At 33.1% G+C, this 16,151-nt stretch overlaps 1 protein-coding gene across 1 annotated transcript in view; it reads left to right on the forward strand.

Moving 5' to 3' along the window:
• Positions 1–16,151, forward strand: part of MAN2A1 (mannosidase alpha class 2A member 1) — a 161,164-nt gene that overhangs the window by 80,838 nt on the left and 64,175 nt on the right. Inside the window, exons 9-12 of the mRNA XM_007110943.4 lie at positions 2,789–2,991; positions 5,988–6,170; positions 10,699–10,813; positions 11,556–11,623. Coding sequence (XP_007111005.1) covers positions 2,789–2,991; positions 5,988–6,170; positions 10,699–10,813; positions 11,556–11,623 — 569 coding nt within the window. The remainder of the gene's footprint in view (positions 1–2,788; positions 2,992–5,987; positions 6,171–10,698; positions 10,814–11,555; positions 11,624–16,151) is intronic.

Raw genomic sequence — 16,151 nt, forward strand, 5'->3', positions numbered from 1 at the left:
GTACCTATTTAAGTTTTTTGATGATTTTTTTTTATTAACTTGGGTTATCTGTCTTTTTCCTAACCATTTATAGTTCTCTTATGTATTTTGAATTGAGTCTTTTTTTCAGATAAAAGTTATACAAATGTTGTCTCCCACTGTATAGCTTGTGTTTTCTCTCTCTTAATGCTGTCTTTTGATGAACAGAAATTCTTAATTTTAATTGAATGTAATACAGCAGTATTTTCCTTTATGGTTAGTGCATGTTATGTTTCACTTAAGAAAATTTTGTTTACCCCCGTGGTCATGAAAATATATTTCTTCTGAAGCTGTCCTCTAGAAGTTTTATTGTTTTACCTTCAACATTTAGGTCTGTAGTATATTTGGAATAGATTGTTGTGTATTGTGTGAAGGGAGGGATCAAGATACTTTTTGCCCATGTGAATATCCAGCACCATTTATTGAAGACCACAGTTTGCCCACTGCACTGCAGTGTCATCTTTATCATTAATTGTGAGTGAGACGAATGTATGTGTGGGTCTGTGTCTAGACTTTCTATTCATTTTTGTCTATCTGACTGATCTCATACTGTCTTAATTACTACAGCTTTACAATAGATCTTACTATCTGATAGTATAATTTTTCTAGTTTTGTTCTCCTCAATATTGCATTGGTTGTTGACCTCATCTGTACCTATTGGGTCTGAAGTTAACGCTGTATTTCCTTGTATTTGTGACACTCATTTCTTGCATGTTCACACACACATATTCTGCTTCCTAGTAATTACATTCTGCTTCCTGGTAATGAGATTAGCGAGTAATACATAACATTAACTAAAATGTATTGAAAGATTATTATTTGGTAATTAAGTTTTTAAAGTGCTTTACTTTATTTAAAAAATTTTTTCTAGTTTTACTGAGATATAATTTGACATATATCACTGTTTATGTTTAAGGTGTACAGCATAATGATTTGACTTACATATATTGTGGAATGATTACCTCAATAAGTTTAATTAGCATCCATCATCTCATATAGATAAAATAAAAAAAAGAAAAAGAAAAAATATTTTCCTTGTGATGAGAACTCTTCGGATTTACTCTCTTCACAATTTTCATGCATATACAGCAGTGTTAACTATAGTCATCATGTTGTATATTACATTCCTAGTACTTATTTCTCTTATAACTGGAAGTTTATACCTTTGGACTACCTTTCTCCAATTCCTCCCCCCTACCCACCACCTCGGATAACCACACATCTGCTCTCTTTTCCTGAGTTGTTTATTATTATTATTACATTTCACATGTAAGTGAGATCCACAGTATTTATCTTTCTCTTTATCTACTTAGCATAATGCCCTCAAGTAAAGTGCTTTACTTTAACAGTTATTGAATTCTCTGAACATTTTCTGGTAGGTACTATAATTACTCATGAGGAAACTGAGGCACAAATAGATTAACTTGCCCAAGAAACACTATATTTGGTGAAGCCAAGATAAGAGTAGATAATATAGTTGAAAATTGATTTTCTTTAAGGTAAGCATAAGGATTTGGAAATAGACATCCACTTTGCTGTTACAAAATTTATTATATCACAATTAGATTATAATAACTTATATTTATCTTACTAATATCATATGTTATGATATTTTGCCTTTGCAATGGAAGAATAATAGCTAAAACTTATACCGTTATTTGCCAGTCATGTTTCTAAGCATTTTACTTAGAACCCTATTAGCTGTAACACAGAGAGACCCAGAGACATTATATATTATGCTCAAAATCACATGTTGCATAAGTGGTAGAGATGGAATTCAAACCCACATCATCAGGATCCAGCTTCCCTGCTGCTCTTAATAACTGTTGGAGCGCCACTAACTCTTTTTGACTACTTTAATTATTTTTCTGCCACACTGAATCAAAATGCCTCTCAGTATCTGTGTGTGTGTGTATGTATGTATTCATAAGTTCAGAAACAGCAAAATTAGCATCTTATTAAAAAGAACACATTCCCTACTTAATTGTCTAATTGTCTGTTTACTTCTAGCAACACTGCCTTTTAATATCTGTTTATGAGGTCTGGTATAATGTTTCTTTTTTCCTTTGATTTATAGAATAGTTTGGGCTCATAAAAATGGATTTATGTACTAGTAATTTGAGTCACTAGTCAGAAAAACCTTTTCATTTGAGCAGTCAGCCTTGCAATTCTTTTCCCTCTTTGTGTTTTACCTATATTCATTGTTACCTGCTGGTAGAGAAAGTCCATTTTTTTAATGACCTGCTGTTCTCAAAGTCTCTTCTCTCCATTATAAGAACACAAACTGGGGAGAAGGGGAGGCCAGGGGAGGGTATGTGCATATGATATATGAAAATACTTAATAGCTAACAAAACTGTTTTTCCAGACTTCTGGAACATTTTACTCAAAATACGTGTCTTTCATTTTTGCTGCTTCCCCCACTTTCCATTCATCTCTGGATTATTCCATATCCTGATCCTTGCACACTTGAAGATTCTAGGGATATGTAAGGAGTTTTCAGATCCACAAATTTGTAGCTCTAAATAACTCTTCTTACTGCATAGATGTACAAGTTTTCTCTTAGTTTAATTTGGGACTTGATGCAAGTAAAAGAAAGTCACTGAGTGCTTTCCTCCCTGCATTTGAGTAAATCTGAGCTATATATTTATCTTAACTTGGAAGCATGTCTTAAATATTTATTAGTAACTTTTCCTTTCAGTGCTAGAAGCAATTTTAAGGTAGAGATGAATGTGTGAATAAGTGAAATGTACCTTTTTTTTTTCTTTCTAGATACAGTTTGGGACTTTATCAGATTATTTTGATGCACTGGATAAAGAAGACGCAGCCAATAGAAAGAATAGCCAATCAATGTTCCCGGTTCTAAGTGGAGATTTTTTCACTTATGCTGACAGAGATGATCATTACTGGAGTGGCTACTTTACATCCAGACCCTTTTACAAACGAATGGATAGGATATTGGAATCCCATTTAAGGTACAGTTACCTTTAGATAGCTACATTTATTTTTTCACTTCTTTTATGTTATCATAACCTATCTGTAGAGTTTTGCATAATATACAGCATTTATGCAGTGTTAGGATGCATTTAATATAATTTTGAAATTTTAATGCAATCAGAGATGTGTCTCCAAACCATAATCAGATTATTACAGAGGCTTTTATTCTGGAAGGAAAAGCAGTTTATGTAATTAGATTTTCTGGGAGTTGTATTCAGTGTTTTATATTTTTCTAATTAAACTACTTATATTATTTGAACACCATGGTAGTACTCAGTGACATCATCGTGTGTCTGCAGGTCAGTAACCTGGCAAGCTGAATTGTTGGAAACAGGGGCAAGGGTCAAAAGGAGCAAATAGGGTCTCTCAGTAGCCAAAATGTAGGCCTCAAAGTACATACTCTAAAACCAATGTACTTTATATGTGGGAGAACTTTAGAGACTCCATCTCAGTTCCTATTTATTTATTTGAAACACATTTATATAGGTATGATTTTCTGCTGAGAAGAAGAAAATTTAAAAGAGATGAGAACAGATGGAGGCAGAGTGATTGGTTGAAAAAGTAAACAGATATGGAGACGACAGGAAAGTCATTAGAAAAACATGAAAACACTCTAACCCTGCATTATCCAGTTCTTTTCAATCACTATCCAATAGAACTTTCTGCAGTGATAGAAATACTCTATTTCTGCACTGTTTATGCAGTATGGTAGCCACTAGCCACATGTAACTATAGAGCACTTAAAATTTGACCAGTGTGACTGAGGAGCTGAACTCTTATTAATTTTATTTAATTTTAATGAATTTTAATATACATAGCCACATGTGGCTAGTGGCTGTCATAGTGGAGAGTACAGTTCTATGTAACTGAGTCTCATTGTTTTTTGATAAAGAGAAACCACCCCAAGGGAATCCTGAGGCTTTTTCTATGTGTGTAGCTCAGGAGAGTAATTTATTTTCATGACAAATTCATTGTCAATTAAGTTCAAAATATTAATTCATGATGATTGATTTTCATGATGAATCTCGGTATTAAAAATAAAAATTTATATCAAACCTACCCTCTTCTATGTACTAATGTATATTGAATATATTTTGGACAGACTTTTTATAAAAATCAATAATTTTTTTAAGGGTTGTACTTTGGTATAGTAGTGTGTGTTTTTATTATTTTTACTGTTGTTGTGCTACTGTTCCCACAAACTAACAGTAACTGTTATTTAAAAAGACTAACCTTTGACTATTTTGGGGGATATTCACAAATGTGCCAGATGAATATACATTATTTGTAATAAAATAGATTTATATATTACAGAGATTTCTTCATTCTTACCCAATAGAATCTTAGTTATCTTTATGTTAGTTATCTTTATAATTAGTTATCTTTATGGTATTCATAATTTTTAAGTGTCAAGTATTTTTTAGTGGCAAAAAGTTATGAATATTGGTTCAACCTTAATTTATTGAACTTGTTTAAGGTGTTACTTAAATATATTACTACTGGTAATATATTTTGATAATTCTGCTGCTTTAAAATAAAACAATAAACCTATAGTAAGTTGAATTTTAAAATGTAATTAATTTATTTGAAAATAAGTTAATTGTGTGATAATGATATTTCATCTTCAGCTCATTTGTAAAAAATGTGTATAGGGCTTCCCTGGTGGCGCAGTGGTTGAGAATCCGCCTGCCGATGCAGGGGACACGGGTTCGTGCCCCGGTCCGGGAAGATCCCACATCCCACATCCCACATGGCCCGTGAGCCATGGCCGCTGAGCCTGTGCGTCCGGAGCCTGCGCTCCACAACGGGAGAGGCCACAACAGTGAGAGGCCCGCATACCGAAAAAAAAAATGTATATAAAATAGAAATGTACAAAGGAGAAAATATTCTTGAAATCTACTTTTTTACATTTTGAAATATGTATATGCTTTCCATAACCAGGAATACTTGCTCTGGATATATATGCATACATATACATACAATTTCCTTAATTCCAGTATAGTGATTCTCATGCCATGAATTTCAGAAGGCTTATAATTTTATAAAGTGGAGATTATTTAGTTTCTTTTAATTATTTCAACAATTCAAACGAATTCTTTTTTTTTTTAAGCAGTTTGAATCTCTCCTTGTTTTTTGATACCTTGATATGTTTTCATGCTGCCTTGATTTTTCTCTCCATCATCTTAACATGTTTGTGGTAAAGAATCTTCTTATATTTTTCACTCCATCAAGGCATGTCTCTTTTTAAAGAACTTTTAAGAAACCCATCTTGAACCATGTCCTTAGATGAAAAACATTAAAGATGAAAATTATAAACCCCCATACTATTGCTCAAAACTGTCCTTAAGCTAAAGTATTTTTATTCTTTACTTTAAAATACTAAGAAAAGATGGCATAAGATTTATCATCTTTCAGTTTCTAATGTTAAATTCTCTGTAGTTGTTGTATGTTATCATTCAACACTTAGACTAACTCTTGTCTCTGAGCTGTCTGGCCATCATTTTCTTCTTCTCCTTTACTGTTAGTCTAACACTCATGTGCCCATGCATTTCCCCACCATCTCTCCTCTTAATGTACCTATGTGAGAGTAAATGGCTTTCTGGTGATGAAGTTTATAGTATAAGCTGCTGAGAAGAAAGGATGAAAACACTTATCCAGTTCTTACTGCTTTGAGATATTTTTTCACTGTTATATGTAAATGGACATATCTTTCTGCCAACAGGTACTGGCTTCTCTTCCTTATGTCACTGAGGCATGGTGTTTTTTGATGATTGAGAATTTAGATGTATTAGGTGGATACCTTTGTGGTTTTACAGAAATGTTTATTATCAATATCTGTCTTATAAATTGACTGTACTGAAATCATGGATTTAAAAAAAACCACATATGAAAATGTATCAGTGCCACCTATTTTAGGTAGTAAACTAAAATGTTTGTTTTGAAATAAAAATTAATGACTGTTTTATGCAATTAGGGCTGCTGAAATTCTTTACTATTTCGCCCTGAAACAAGCTCAGCAATACAAGATAAGTAAATTTCTTTCATCATCCCATTATATGATGCTGACAGAAGCAAGAAGGAATTTGGGACTATTTCAACATCATGATGCTATCACAGGAACTGCAAAAGATTGGGTGGTTGTGGATTATGGTACCAGGTAATATATTGAAAAGTGGACTTAAAACAAAATCTTTTAAAATTTCAGGTCATAAGCTTTTATCTTTTGATGAAGTGTCTTTTTTAATTGCAATACTGAATTTTTATTGAAGTAAAGCACACTAAATCAAACCATTTCAAAGATACATGTGTCACACCAAGAAAACATTTTCAGTTATGCTGACAGCCCAAAATGCTTATGTTTTGATGAAGTTTTTAATAATTATATCCCTTATAAGGTTTGCTGTAGAAAAACTACCAATTTTCAGAGTCACCAATTTTTCAAGAAATCTGTTGACGAAGTACTGGCTGTCCCAACTTTTTATTGCAGTGCATTTCTGTAAATGGAGTAGTAAAACATTATTATAAAACCGATCCCACTTTTCCCCAAGTACAGTGTGGTAATTGAGGTTACTTCTTGACCAAGGATTTGGTATCAAGTAAATCATAGTTATAATCCAGGGAGATAAAGAGCTCCACTTCATTATATAGCTATTTAATTTCATCCTATTTCATATCCATTTGTTCTTGGATATCTCATTTTTTGATAGGGGCATTGACAAAAAAGTGTAAGCCTAGAAGAATAGCCAGGAAGTAGAAGAACCTAGAAACCTTGTCATATATGGCCGATATAAGGAATTGGGATGAAAAGCGATGACCTGGGTATTGATATCAAAGCCGTCTTTAGCTCTTGGATGGTCTGTCAGATGAGTGATGGAGTAGAACTCAGTTATTTTCATATTGCAGATCAGAAACAATGAGTACAGCCTTTGGCTCAGAATAGCAAAGGGCTTTGTAAACAGTGCTTCCCAATAAGCTTACCTTTTGTGATAGTGAGATTTCCATCATCATACCAGAGTTGAGGCTGCCATTTGTTAGGATCAGTGCAGAGGAGATTCCCACACTGGGGGAGGAGTTTTGCCTGTTGTTTCATTGTAGCTTAGGTTAGTATTTCTTCCAGATTATGCTTTGATATTATTTTTAAATCGTTAAAAATATGCTCTGATTATAGATTTAAAAAGTGAATCTCTTTTATAGGTATTCTCATATGTGGAAAGTGTACATAGCACATAAAGTCATTAAAAAATTGATCCACAACTGATACTACTAATTGTAATGAGGGTTAATTAAATTTTTAGTTACAGTATTTTGACTGCCTTTCACGAAACTTGGGAAAAAAGTATTCTTGAGGTTTCATTAGTTGACTTGAGACTTTAAAAAATATATTCAAGGTAGTACCTTGAATATCTTCTCAGTTTTCTTATGGCAAATGTATTTGGCATCCGTCTATTGAGATTGAGCTGGGCTTAAAGTAGGAAAAACTCATTGTATGATAATGATGTTATTTCTTCCACAGAAAGCATTTTTGAAAGTAAGGTCAGATACTCTATTTTTCTTTTTCACCTGTTCCTGTCTTCTTGGTTTATTGAGAGTTTAAAAGTGAGGCTGCTGGGAATCAGACCAGAGCAGAGCTCCTAAGAGGAAATAGAGAAGTCATCCTCCTCCACTGCCTACTTGCTATCTCTCTGGCTGCGATATTGAAAGAGATTTGGGTACAGGTCATTGGGTTTTTGCGCTACAGAACATTTTCTGTCTTATAACCTCTCCAGAAGGCCTGTCATTAGTTCCTCCATATGTTTGGTGTTGCTTTTAGCTTATGAAAGCATCCCCATACAAAATTGCATCTCAGAGAAAAAAGACACAGTAATTCTCAAGTTGTACTTGACATTTGTAAATTTGCTTTGTGAGTACTTCACACTTCATTGAAAAGTCATAAACAATTATCAAGTCATTAGCACAGACATTTTAAGTAGGAAATTTCAAAACACAAGTTAGAGAATTATAAATAAAGAGGAAGCTGGTATTGGGTGGTCTCTTGTCCTTGGATTGTTGACTACTTTTTATTCAGATGTTGGCAGAAATGTCCCAGTGAACAAGTGTATGAGTTAGGGGCTGCCTTTGGCTGCTAGTAATAGCAACTCGAAACTGAATTAATCCTATCCTGCTTATTTTTAGGCCATGTGAAAGAAGTCTGCAGGTCACTGGTTCAGGTGTGACAGCTCCACAATGCCATCAGGGCTCCAGGCCCTTTTAGCTCTCTCTTCTGCCGTGTAAGGGTGACTCTTAGTGTCATGCTGTCAACAGTAGATTGAATCTTTATGTAATTATAAACTGGAGAGCAAGCATACATCATGGCATATTTGGATGTTAATTCTAATCATGGCATAAAAAATGAAGTAGATTGGGCAGTGTCTATGTGGATGTTCAGCTTAAAAGTGGTTAATGGGGCTGTGTGAAGAAGGAATGGTAATGAGGTCAGTTACAGAAAGATTAAGAATTCTGTCAATTGCTAAGTTGTAATAAAGATAGGTAGGAGAAGAAAATGAACAGAGGGTAAGAACGAGACTCCTAACATGTAGATCAAACTGTTTAATAACAGACATAATAACGTCTCCTTTAGACTGCAGGAATGGTAGCAAACTAGAAAACTGTGATTCCAAAGTGACGTTTCCTGAACTGTTTCATAATAGGATAAGGGCGGGTTAGGAAATTAGAGGCTCTGAGAAATACCACGTTGATGAAATGTTGAAACATGTAAAATTTTGTTTTACCCAGTTTTCCCCAGACTTATTTACTGTGTTTAGCTTTGTTTTGTTTTCAGTAAAATAGCTTTATACATACTGAGAAAGTGTTTGGGAAATGTGCCTGTCCTTAGCGGTCATCTCATAAGAAGACTGCGTGTGTGCCTTTAGGACACGAACATTGATTCGTGACATTCACTCAGTTTAATTAGGACTCTTTAATACACTGTAACACTTATAAAGTTTTAGCTGATGGAGAACATGACTTATTCCTCATGTTCAGACGACCTCATAAAGATAGCCATGTAGATAATAAAAATAAACTTAGATTGAAGGAGTTGTTTTTCTAACTGAATTGTATTCATTCATGTATATGGTCTTTTAGTCTGGTGAGAACACTTACTACTATTTAGTAAAACATTTGAATAGACTGAGAAATTTAGCTGGATGATGGTCTGAACTTAAATCCATAAGATTTTAGTACTATGGTTACAGATTTACTATGTAAATGCATTTAATTCATAACTTATTGATCATGATCGCTTACATCTTTGAAGTTAATCTTAATGCTGTGGAAAAAAGAAGTTATTTCTATCTAATTCTTTTACAATTTTTTTGTTGTTGCATGCCAACAAAAATGTTTTTAACACATAGATCCAAAATTGCTTCCTGTGTTGGGGAAAATAATATAATCACTCTATAAACATAATAGATTCATTCTAATGGTTGATTGAAAACATGATTAGCAAAGTTTCTCTACAGATTTCTCCAATATGAGTTTACTTAGAGGTGCTTGCTCTCTAAAGCTTTAAAAAAGTAAGATTAAACTTGGAAAAAAGGCAAATTTTTTCCCTATGTGTAGTGCTTCCCCAATAGCTGGTAATGTACCGAGATTCTATTCCAGAATTGATCTTGAAACAGTTGATTCATAAGCATCCCTTTGGCTCCTCAGACATAATTATACAATTTGAATACAGTTAAGAATTTCAATGACAAAGAAATATAATAAGGACAAAGACAATTTCATTATCTGGATCTGTGAAATACTTTTTTTCTCTAGTTCTTTTGAACAAGAACATGAAACTAAATTCACAAAATATCTATTTGAATTCTTCAGGAATTTAAATTCTTTGAAATGTGTATACTGATTGAATTTTTTTGTGAATGAGAGTTAATCTCATGTCTTCTTTTGTCATTATTTCAATGCTTGTTAAAGATTTTTCTAAAGTAAAGTATCAAATCATTGCTTTCTGGTAGAACGCCTTAGAGCTATTGGGGTAATCATGCTGGCTATTGTTATTATTTGGTATGATATTCATGTAGAATATAAGTAGTTTGAATAAGTTTTTGTGTTTCAGGTGTGTCCAGAAAGTTTTCTTATTTTAAATGAATCCTTATCAGTGATACCTTCTGATTAACTTTTTTTTATCCCTAAGTACTTCATTCAGGGTAAAAAAAAAAAAGAGCCAATTCATCATAGGTTTATTATAGGTTTCACTTTGAATACAGGATGAAGGTGATAGTGGTTTGGCCATAATTAAAGAAACTGAAAATATTGTATACAGATTTTTTAAAATGTTTTTATTAAAGTATAGTTGACGTCCAATGTTGTGTTAATTTCTACAGTGATTCAGTTATACACATATATATATTTTTTCATATTCTTTAACGTTATGGTTTAATCACAGGATATTGTATATAGATCCATGTGCTTATACAGTAGGACCTTGTTGTTTACCCATTCTATGTATAATAGTTTGCATCTGACTAATCCCAAACTCCCAATCCAACCCTCCCCCACTCCCTTCCCCCTTGGCAACCACAAGTCTGTTCTCTAGGAAAATATTGTATAGAGATTTTGGGGGGGAATTTTATTTTATTTATTTTTTTATACAGCGTAGAGATTTTTGAATTACTTCTCAGACCAGTAAAATTTTTGGTTCACAGACTCTTTCATTCATTGATGAATTTAAAGAAGATAATTGGACATTCTGCACTGCTGCTTATTTTGAAGGACAAACGCTCATACGACTCTTACTCTTTAGATACCTTCCTAGAAATGGTTAGTTGATATCTTCTATTTTCCTAATAAAAATGTGTGATTCTTTTGTTCTTGGGTTGGAAAAGGGAGTGAGAAGCTTAATAAAAAGAGACATTGAAATATAATTATTTCTTTTTACATTATTTGAAAGAATTTGTATCCCTTTATATAAATTACCTGTGTGTTCTTTCTCATAAGTGTGACTCTATTTGATTTATGGTGTGTATTTTATTCTCACTAAATCTAAGCATGAAAAATAAAATAATGAACTTATTTCAAGGTATGTAAAGCATACAGGCTTTTAGAACACTTAAGATGATATCGTAAGGTAACTGGACATTATAATTGTTACTTTCCTTAGCTTTAAATAGAAGCTCCTAGATCATGTTTTCATATTAAAGTAAAAATGCAATAAACAGACTTACATTTTTTAAAGATATGAAACATATGACACAAAAGTAACATAGTAAAACTTTTTGCAGAATTGTCTCTAGAATTCTGATTTATTTGATTCCTAGTTAGAACTGCTCATTATGGACTCTAGTCCCCGTAACATATGCTGTACTTGAAATCTAAATACACAATACATGCGCACAGACACAAGAGTTATTTGTTTTGAACTATGATGGACTTCATGTAGCTGGAAAGAGATGTTTTTTTTTTTCCTACTGTGCTCTTTTCATGTCTTTTTAAGGTACTATTACATAGCTAACTTTGAAACAAGTTTTAAAAGTAAAATAAAAATTTCTGTTCATTTTTATAGGATTTGAAACAAAGAACACAAAGTTCTCTGCCACAAAAAAATGTAATAAGTCTGAGTGCGGAGCCAAGGTAAATAGCATAATTTCTCATAAACTTTGACCACTTCTACGACTTAACTTTTTGGGGATTTCATGATTTTGTTCTGGACCCAGCATATATCGTAAGGCAGTATTTCATTTAATCAACTTACGAATTTAAAACAATTGTTTTGAAGAAATGGATTTTCTCCCATGACTGTGTTGTATTCAATGCTAATAGCTAACACGGCGTTTGGTACATTGATAGCTGAATAAACTATTATAACAATATTTGTTACAGAATACTTGATGTTGGATGGTAAATATGTAGCTGTATTCTAAAAATTACCTTATATTTATAATATTGATTATTTTTAGAGTATGTTCTTTCTTGATTACCTTTTTATTTACTTACCTTGTTTTCATTAATCTCTGATCCTGTATTTTTAAATGAAAGAAGAGACGTAATTACTATTAGAAGATAAGGGTTCCTACTGTAAATTATTTACTAGATAACTGTCATTGTGCTTGTAAAACTGCCTCATTTTCGCATTGTTGATTTATGTTTAAGTAAATGGGAAAGGTGTTCAGTCGACCTAAAACGGGCATTTAATTGATGGCTGCCTCTGATTTACAAAGAAACCTTTTATGTTTTTATTGACAATTATTTAACCAAGTTATCCATTTTTAATGAGCAAATATCAATCAGTCAGTACCCAGTGTATGCAGATACACAGTGTAGTTTTGTAATATAACTTTTTACTACCTAAATTGAGAAATTGAGTATCACCTGTTATAAATTGTAGAATACAAGAGTAATTGTAAAATGTAATTCATGATTTTACACTTTATTAAAATTATTTTAAAATAAATGGAATCAAAGTTTTTACAGAAATTTTATAATTGTTAATAAAGTTGAGACTTCAGTTAAACATAGACTAGAGCCGTAGCTGACTAAACTTCTTCAGTAAGTAGAAACTTCAAGCATATATAGGTCAACCTTAGAACAGGAAGGTAAGTATATTTTATTAATACTAAAGTATCACTAAAGTAATACTAAAGAAACCCTACATCTATCTCACTTGGCTGGAAAAAAGAAGGGATTAATTTGAAAAGAAAGTTTAAGTTTAGTCTTGCTGAAGTCTTAAAGCTTTCATATTGCCAGGCCATAGTTAGGATGAAAGGATAATGATATTGAAAGAAAAATCACTTGTAAAATTACAAAACATTTTCTTTGTCTTAAAATAAGTAATGTTTTGATGAATTTGGGGTTGTATGGGCATTCTTTATATATTGTGTCCCTAATAAACTGTGGTGTCAGTAAATCTATTTGGCTTTCGGCATAATCCTCTTATCTATTACCTTTTTTATCTTTTTCTATTTTGGTGGGGGAAGATCTTCTTTTTTGCTGACTCTAAGAATAACTTATGCTTGCTATAAGTAATTCATGCTCCATCCTCAGTTCGTTAGTCTTCCTGTGGGTACATGTTAAGGTGGGTGGGATGCAGTGGGGATGGGGCCATGAGTCAGAGGACTCATTATGCTCTGTGCTCTGTCCTTGCCTTAGCCAGACCTAAGTGATAATTCAGCCTTACTTATGCCAGAGGAAGAAAGTTAGAGGTTATTAATTAAGGACAGATATATTTTTGAGCTTTTAATATTGAAGAGTTTTAATTAAAGATAAACATAAATAGGCTTTTTGAATCTATTAGGAAAACAGTCACTTTTTGATATTTCCGTTTAAACAGTTTGTACTTAAATAGTGTTCTTCATTTTAATATTCTATCTTCAGAGTTCTTTTCTACCAAATGTCAATGCTCCTGCTTCCGTAGTTAGGTGAATTGGGAATACTTAGGATTGTCAGATTCCTATTTTTATCTTTATTGTCCTTTTTGAACTTTAGAACCTCATGAATAAAACCACTTATATTTTTGGTTTTAAAATCTATTTTTTACTTGTTAGCCACAAATTTTCTGAGTTATTGATCTTTCAGTAAAATCAGTGAAGAATGGAGGACTAATGATGGCCTTTGAAATGGAAGCCTTTGATAGTTTTATTTTGCAGGTACCGAAAGTTAAATAATTGTCTGTACTTCTCAGTCTTTAAATTGGCAGTTTCAAAAGAGTGGCCATGACTCAGTCTTCTATTCTTCATGAGTCTTCTGTGATGCTCTAAGGCTTAGCTTTATTTTGCTTATAAGAATAATACTTATTTGAATAACATATTATTAATCTAAATAAAACATGCATTCTCAATAGGGAGATGTCTTCCCTAGGAGGCTAAAAATTGGTTCTTGGCGGGGGGGTGTGAAAAAAACGTATTTTTTTTAATATGCAAAGCACAGATAGAGCAGATAATAGTACGTAACAGATAAACATTTTATGTGTAGTATTAAAATTGTGTAGAGGGATGATTAGGAAAAAATGTCTAAAAAGAATCTTTAAGGAGGTTGTAATAAAAAAAGGTTGAGAAACACTGGTCTAAACCCATACAGTTAAATAATACATGTAAATGAATTTGATCATGCTGTTGGCAACATAACAGTTATAACCTAACATGATTTAGTTTGTGAGTATTTAAAAAGTAGTCCATGATCTGCTGAAAGTGACATAGTACATGTCAGTGTGCCTAATTTAGTTCACAGGTTATGTGAGCTGTATAGTGAATACATTCTTAGCCTTTGTATAGAAAGCAGATGTGATTAAAAGTTAAAAGTTAGGGCACCCTGGACAAGTCATAAATTGTCTAGCCTTAAATAATCCTTAAATGTACAAAGATGTTTCTGTTTCTCTACATTCACAATTGCCTAAAGAAACCAACTATAAGGACACTTAATACAAAGACTTACAGGATTAGGGACTTGGAGAACACTGAGGATGCAAGGTAAAATCTGAGACAGGCAAAGAGATTTCAGTCTTCTTTCAGTATTCCATCTGTTCAGGCAAGACAGGATTAAATGTTGCCACAGCACAGGTCTGTAAGTCACGTGGTTTGATAAGGTATAAAGGAACTTATTTTTAATGGTAGATAATTTGAAATGCCACCAAGTATGTAAACAAAGTTACATCGAGATTGCATCTGTAAATCTGAAAGTTTAACTTTTCAAGTAATAGATACGTTTTTAGTTTGAGAGTAATTTATTCAAACCACTATTACAAATTTACCTTTAAATGCTTTTAATTTTTAGCAAGGTATTTCTTGGTAAGGAATCCTACATCTGTTTCTTTTGGCTAGAAAAAGAAGGGATTAATTTGAAAAGAAACCATTAACCATGTGGAGACACAAATGAAGTCAATGTTTTCTAGGCTTAGGTGACTTCAGAGTATCAGCCAGATTTAAAAAGGACAGAACTCCAGAAAAGGCACTCGATGACCCATTCACTTGGGGTATTGCCATTCGTTTGTTGGATGACCTCCCTGCCCCTCTAATTTAATTTCCTCTGTTTTTCTCCATATAATGCTTTTCTTTTGGATTCTAATCTTGATTCAGAGCATCATTTTCTTTTTAGCTGTCTAGGTTCTGTAGCCCCAGAAAACACTTTGACTTCTGTCTTTTCTCATTCCTTAAGTATCATCAGTTGTAGAGTCTTTTGGATTTTAGCTTTACTCATCGCTGACATCCATCCTCTCCTCTCTTTCTGTTACTTTGGCTTTAAACCATCCTTTATGTTTTGCTTGAACTACTGCAATGGCTTCTTGCCCCAAGGCCTTTCTCTGTGCCTAAATTATTAACTATAATTTATGTAGCTATCTGAGGAATGACCCAAAGCAGAACTCTGAAAAAGTTACCTGGCTAGAAACAGCAAGGTTTCTTAGGACCTAGACTCGAAAGTCCTGGAAGGTCATTTTCACTACATTCTACTAGTCAAGCAAGTCACTAAGGCCATCCAGGATATAAGAGAGGGGAATTATTCTCCGTTACTTGATGTGAGGAGCATGTGCAGGAAGCAGAGGGAATGATGGCAGTCATCTCTGGGGACTATCTACCACAGTTCACCACTGACCACCCCAATTCACATACCTCCCATGTGCAAAATAAAATAAACTCACCCTCCTCCCAAGATGCCCAAGATCTCATCCCATTATGATAGTGGCCCCAATTTTTCATCTAAATCGGGTCCAACACGGCTCAGCCATATGGCTGGGAATTATTGTTGGCTTATTTCTGCCAGTATAATTATTTGAAATTAATCCCACTAGACTGTAAACTCCTCGAGGGTACGAATTACTTCTGTCATTTATGTCCACCACTATGCCTATGGTATGATATTCAACATAGTAAGAATTTAATAAAGATTTGTTGTAATATATTTTATTATTGCTTGAAGAGAATATTAAACTTCAGATACCAGATACGCATAGAATATGGTTCACATTCTATGTGAACCATATTCTATGTGAAAATGTAGTATCCTGGTATATATTCTCCCCAATTGATTCTTTCATCTAATAGTTGTGGGTTGAGTGGCAGAAATCCACTAAATACTAATACAAGTAAAAATAAGCAGTAATTCAATATATCTTTGAGTTTGCTCAGCATTTAGACAACTGCTCATTTGAGATTTCTGAGTTTCATACTAT

This window comes from Physeter macrocephalus, chromosome 8, assembly GCF_002837175.3.
Source record: "Physeter macrocephalus isolate SW-GA chromosome 8, ASM283717v5, whole genome shotgun sequence".
NCBI classification, from domain to species: Eukaryota; Metazoa; Chordata; class Mammalia; order Artiodactyla; family Physeteridae; genus Physeter; species Physeter macrocephalus.